This window comes from Microcaecilia unicolor, chromosome 4, assembly GCF_901765095.1.
Source record: "Microcaecilia unicolor chromosome 4, aMicUni1.1, whole genome shotgun sequence".
In the NCBI taxonomy this organism is placed as follows: Eukaryota; Metazoa; Chordata; class Amphibia; order Gymnophiona; family Siphonopidae; genus Microcaecilia; species Microcaecilia unicolor.
The window spans coordinates 135,839,757-135,846,285 of NC_044034.1; the positions used below are offsets into that span (position 1 = coordinate 135,839,757).

The 6,529-nt window shown below is 42.3% G+C and overlaps 1 protein-coding gene across 1 annotated transcript; it reads left to right on the forward strand.

Moving 5' to 3' along the window:
• Positions 1-3,422: 3,422 nt before the first annotated feature.
• On the forward strand, positions 3,423-6,224 carry LOC115469627. Its single transcript, XM_030202423.1, is given in 6 exon segments — positions 3,423-3,720; positions 4,360-4,487; positions 4,837-4,894; positions 4,897-4,935; positions 4,938-5,200; positions 5,202-6,224. Coding segments are annotated over 6 exon segments (1,809 nt in total).
• Positions 6,225-6,529: the final 305 nt, after the last annotated feature.

Consider the following 6,529-nt stretch of genomic DNA (forward strand, 5'->3'; position numbering starts at 1 on the left):
TCTTCTGCTCTAAGGTAGATAAATCTTGAGCCAATTGTTTTATCTGTGGACATATTGCTTTTCCCAAATCTACTATTAATGTCCATAGACTATCCAGCATAACTTCAGTTTGTTTATCTATAGGAAATACAGTCATTGTTACCTCTATATTAGTAGAAGAGGAGCCATGTTCCTCACTCACATCTCGAATCTCCTTCGTTGTTCCAGGAGTAACTGATAATACTCCTTCCATCTGGTTACCCCGGTCTCCTCCAGACCGAGTTCCCTCAGTTGATGTCATCACCTCCCGTCTCTCTTCTCCCGTTCCGATTCTAGGCTTCGGGATAGAGGACACCAGCAGAGGAGTACTGCTCACAGAGGGTTAAAGGGGAGGAGCTCTTTCATTGGGGCTAAGCGAAAGCTGTAGCCCAGGGAACATTATGGTCTCCATCCACCCCAGAGTGGACCAAGGGGCTGTTCCCCAATGCCACTGGCACCGTAGTTCTCTGAAAAAGAGTCTGAATTGTAACCGGGTTAGAGGAAAGGTTCTGCCGCTGAGGAGCGGTGGAGGAAGGCCGGCCGCTTCTCTTCAGCATCGCCAAAGCTAGGAAGACTCAGAGAAACAACAGGCATATCAGACTCCAGCAGCGGCCATCTTGAATCTCTGTTTAATTCCTCAGTGATATTTTAGACTTTATTTATAGAATTTAGTCCTAAATGTCAGTCCTGTGCAGAAAAAACAGGGCAGGTGCTGAACATGCTCCCAGTATTTACTGCTCAGGCTTAAGGTTCAGTAAGTGCAAAACCCTAGCACACTTTAGAAAACATGTTCCTCAGTAATAAATTCACCTCCTACAATGATAAGTAAAAGCCAAGGTTATCCTCTTTGCAATTAGATCAGTATCCTATATAATAATTTGCACCCCCAACATTCTACATCTGGGTGCCTGGGTTCGTAACATCCATTCCCACTCATTGCCCCGCCCTCGCGCCAAAACATAATGACGCCAGAGGGCAGAATAATGAGGGGGAAGGGAACGCTGGAGGTGAGATGATGTCAGGAGGAGAGAATCGCGGGACATCGAGGGGAGGGAGGGAGGAAGGGAAGGGGAGGGCAGGGCAGAGGAGAATTGATGGACATGGATGGGATGGGTGGACAGTACAGGAGAGAATTGCGAGAGACAGATGGCAGGGCAGGGAAGAGGAGAAATGAAAAGAGCCCTTAGATCACAAAGAGTAGTTACTGCACACATGTCTTTTTATCATCGTGCTCAGGACAATAATAATAATAATAATAATAATAATAACAATAATGTCTCTCACAGGCTTCCTATCTGTGTTGAAGACAGTGATAATGTCTCTACCAGGCTCTCTGTTTCTGTGCTTGGGGAACAGATGTATCTCCAAGGCTCACCTGTCTCTATGCTTGAGGAAGTGATAATGACTCTACCGAGGATCCCTGTCCCTGTGCAGTGATAATGCCTCTCTCGGGCTCCCTGTCACTGTGCTCAGGGCAGTAATAATGTCTTTCCCTGAATCCCTGTTGGTGTGCTGAAGGCAGTGATAATGTGTCTCGACAACAAAAGGAAGAAAAATAATTTAATTTTCAATTTAGTGATTGGGATATGTCAGTTTTGGAAACAGCAAACCCAAAGGTACAATTTGTGCAGCCAGCTGACGTCAGGGGAGGTTAGCAACACACATAACAAGACAACCAGCGAAATAAGGGTGAGGGGGCGCACGCGCCACAGCGTAGGCTTACCTTGCTTGCCCAGCGCTGTGTGAAAATCAGAATGGCAATGAGGAAGCAACTAGTGGAAAAAACTGTCCTTTGACGTCAACAGTCCAGCGCCAGTACAACTGCATCGTAATCAGCACGGTGGCGGGAAGCGGGTGAACGCAGTACACGCTGCACAACTCGCCGCTGACGTCCCAACTCCTGTGCCAAACAGACTCTATTGTACCCACTCCATCTCACAGGGATTCATACAGTCTCTCTCTCACACACACACTCTCTCTCTCTCACACTCTCTCTCTCTCTCTCTCTCACAAACACACTCAGGCTGGCAGGGGGGAGGGGAAGATAATAGTTTTCCACTCGGTCTCTCTCCCTGTTTCACAGGGATTCATACACTCTCACATACTCTCACACTCTCTCTCTCTCTATCACACTCTCTCTCTCTCTCTCTCTCATATACACACACACACACACACACACACACACACTCAGGCTGGCACAGGGGTCACACACACACACACACACACACACTCTCTCTCTCTCACACACACTCACTATCTCTCTCTCTCTCACATGGATTCATACACTCTATCACACACACTCACTCTATCTCTCTCTCTCTCTCTCTCACACTCTTTCTCTCTGTCACACTCTCTCTCTGTCACACACACACACACACACACACACTCTCTCTCTCTCTCTCTCTCTCTCTCTCTCTCACACACACATACACACACACACACACACAATTTCTCTCTCACACTCTCTTTCTCTCACACACACATACATACACTCTCTCACACTCTCTCTCTCGCTCTATGACACACATGCACTCTGTCTCTAACATACACTGTCTCTCTCATACACACACTCTCTCTCTCACATTTTCTCTCACTCACTCTATCTCTCTCTGTCACACACACACACACACACACACACACTCTTTCTCATACACACACATTCTCTCTCTCAAACACACACACTCTCTCTGTCTCTCACACTGTCTCTTTCTAACACTCTCTGTCTCTCTCAGACACACACACACACACTCTCTCTCTCTCTCTCACACACACACACACTCACTCTGTCTCTCACACACACTGTCTGTCACACATACACTCTCTCTCACACACTTACTCTGTCTCTCACACACACTCTCTCACACACACACACACTCTCTCACACACACACACACACACTCTGTCTCTCACTCTCTCTCTCTCTATCTCTCTCACACACACACACTCACTCTCTCTCTCTGTCACACAAACACTTTCTGTGTCACACATACACTCTCACACACTCTCTCACACTCTTTCTTTCTCACACTCACTCTCTCTCTTTCACACTCACTCTCACACACACACTCTCTCTCACACACACACTCTCTCTCACACACACACACACACACATTCGCACAGTCTCTCTCTCACATACACACACTCTCTCTCACACACACACTCTGTCTCTCTCTCACACACACACACTCTCTCTCAGACACACTCTCACACACACACTCTCTCTCTGTCTCTCACACAGACCCACTCTCTCTCACACACACTCTCTCTCTCACTCTGTCTCTCTCACATACACTCTCTCTCTCAAACACACACACTCTCTCTGTCTCTACTACTCTCTCTCTCTCTCTCTCTCTCTCTCTCTCACACACACACACACACACTCGCACACAGGCGAATCGCAGGATATGGATGGCATGGGAGGCAAGAAAAGGAGACAACATAGGAGAAGAACACTAACTGCTCAGGAGCAGGCTGAAGCTAAAGGGAAAAGAGCTGAAGCACAAAGAAAAAGGCGTGCAGCTCTGAGTGAAGACAAAAAGGCATGTGAAAGTCAACAAGCCACTGCAAGGAAGAGGTCCAGGATACAAAAGATAACTGATGAGGAAAGTGCAAGTAACAGACAAAGAAACGCTGATTTAGAAAGGCAAAGAATTGCTAAAATGATGGACAAACAGAGACAAACACACAGAACAAAGCACACTGGTATACAACACAAAAGATTAGAAAAAAATGACAGATGAACAAAGAGCGACAAATTAAAAAAGGAGAGCATATTTAGAATGGGAAAGAATTAAACAAATAACAGAGAAACAGAGACAAACAACCAGGCAAAGACAAAAAGATTTAGAACAGCAATGACTTGCACAAATGACAGATAAGCAACGAAGAACGACTATACACAATGTAACAGCTACAGAACAATACAGAACTACAAACACAGGAATTGCAATAACAGACTGTCTCAATACTATAGTTGTGGTCCAATGAATGCAGTCTGTATATTTTGCAATGCAAAACATTTTCACAATGAAACACCTTCTGACAACCTATTTGCACAATGCTGTAATAAGGGCAAAGTTCAACTTCCAGGAATTAGGTACAATGAATTAATACAACAGCTTCTCTCTGGGGAACATGAATATTCTAAGAATGTTTTACAAAACATTAGGTCCATTAATAGTTCATTAGCTTTTGCCTCCATGGGAGCTAACATTGCACCACCACCCGTATATGGCCCTTACTGTTTTTGAATTAATGGTACTATTTATCATAGAACAGCAGCACTACATCCTCCAAATGACAATCAAAGACAATTTGCACAATTATATATTCTTGATCCAGATGAAGCAGCTGTTCAGAGACTACAAATCTCACCGAATGCACACATCAACCATACATTAATGAGACAATTAAGCGATTTTATGGCACAAGAAAATCCATTTGCAGACGCATGCAAGATGCTGTACGAAGTAGAAAATGAATGCTTATGTGAAGCTCAACAATGAAGAATAGAACCTCCAACAGTTTCAATGGCCATTGTTCAAGATTGCAAAAACGATCCAAGATGATACAATGCCCCTAGCTTTCATTTTTCAAAATACAGATGGGGAACCACCCTTACATAGAGATCTAATAATACACTGCCGAAACAAGCCAAATGAAGAGAACAAAACTGAGGTAATCAGTGTGTTGGACCCCGATCTGGAACCAATGGTATATCCATTATTTTTCCATATGGAGATCAGAGCTGGGGGATACATATTGCTTTCTCTTAACAACCAAAATATATAAAACACATGCATCGCAAAGTAAATACAGTACTATGGGTACCATTTGGCAATAAGAGATGACTTCAATCCTTTGCTTAGTGCAGGAAAATAACGCAACAATATTTTGTTGATGCATATATTAAAACTCAGGCAGACTAAATTATATTCAACAAAATCAAAAACTCTTAAGAGTTGAAAAATACTCCGGGTTAATGGACCACCTTGCAAGTGAAGCTGCAAATGGAGGAATTACACCTGGCCAGGCATTTATTTTACCATCATCATCATTTGCCGGCAGCCCAAGAAATATGCATCAAAATTATCAGGATGCAATAGTTCGCAAATATGGCAAGCCAGATCTGTTCATTTCTATGACCTGCAACCCAAGATGGGAAGAAATTACTCAAAATCTAAAAAAAAGGTCAGGCACCAGAGTTTCGACCTGACTTATTGACAAGGGTGTTTCATTTAAAACTAAAAGAGTTACTACACGATATATGCAAAAAACATATACTTGGTGCGCCTCTTGCAAAAATTCATGTCATTGAATTTCAAAAGCGTGGTTTACCTCATGCTCATATATTAATTATCTTGAAAGAGGAACATAAGCCAAAAAGAAAGGAAATAATTGACCAAATCGTATGCGCTGAAATTCCTGAAATAAACAACTTTCCACATCTGCATGCAATAGTTGCTAAACATATGATACATGGCCCATGCAGTGACTATAACTTAAATTTTCCCTGCATGCTTAATGGAAAGTGCTCTAAACAGTTTCCAAAACCCTTCCAAAATGAAACTATTGAGAACTATGACGGATATCCTAAATACCGCAGAAGGGATAACGGCGTAGGTACACTCTTAAATGGAAAATTCATTAATAACCCTTGGGTAGTCCCTTATAACCCTTTCTTACTTTTAAAGTACAATTCCCATATAAATGTAGAAGTATGTGCATCTATTAAAAGTGTCAAGTACCTCTTTAAATATGTCTATAAAGGACACAATTGTGCCAATGTGGTTATTAAAGAGCACCAAACTTTACAACATGATGAAATTAAAAAGTTTACTGACTCTAGATATGTTAGTGCTCCCGAAGCTGCATGGCGATTAAGCGACTTTGAAATGCATCAGAAATCACATACTATCCAGAAATTGAAAGCACACTTACCAGATCAACAAAGCACTGTTTTTCATCCTCACAAAATTGAAGCTGCAGTACAAAAAGCCAGAACAAGGGACACCACTTTAACAACATGGTTTAAACTTAATGCAGAAAAGAATTCTCCAAGGACCGTTTTGTACGTAGATATTCCTATGTACTATACTTTGGCAAAACAGAACAAAAGTGAAAACATAGAAACGCAGGACATGACAAAACAATTGGGAGAATGTATGCAGTTAATTTTGCAGCAGACCCTGAGTGTTACTGTTTAAGGCTAATTCTACCACACCAACCAGGGGCTAAGTCATTTGAAGACTTAAAATCAGTTGAACGTATTCTTTATAATACATTTCAAGATGCAGCCAAGAAAATGGGACTCATTGATGAAGAAGCTCTGTGGGAGAACACCTTAGATGATGCAGTCACATGCAGCATGCCTCAGGAAATCAGACACCTTTTTGCATATATTTTTGTTTTTTCCATAACATCAAATGCATTACAAATTTTCCCAAAATACACACTTACTATGATACAAGATTTTCAACACACTGTTTGTGAACAATTGTGCCTTCAGAAA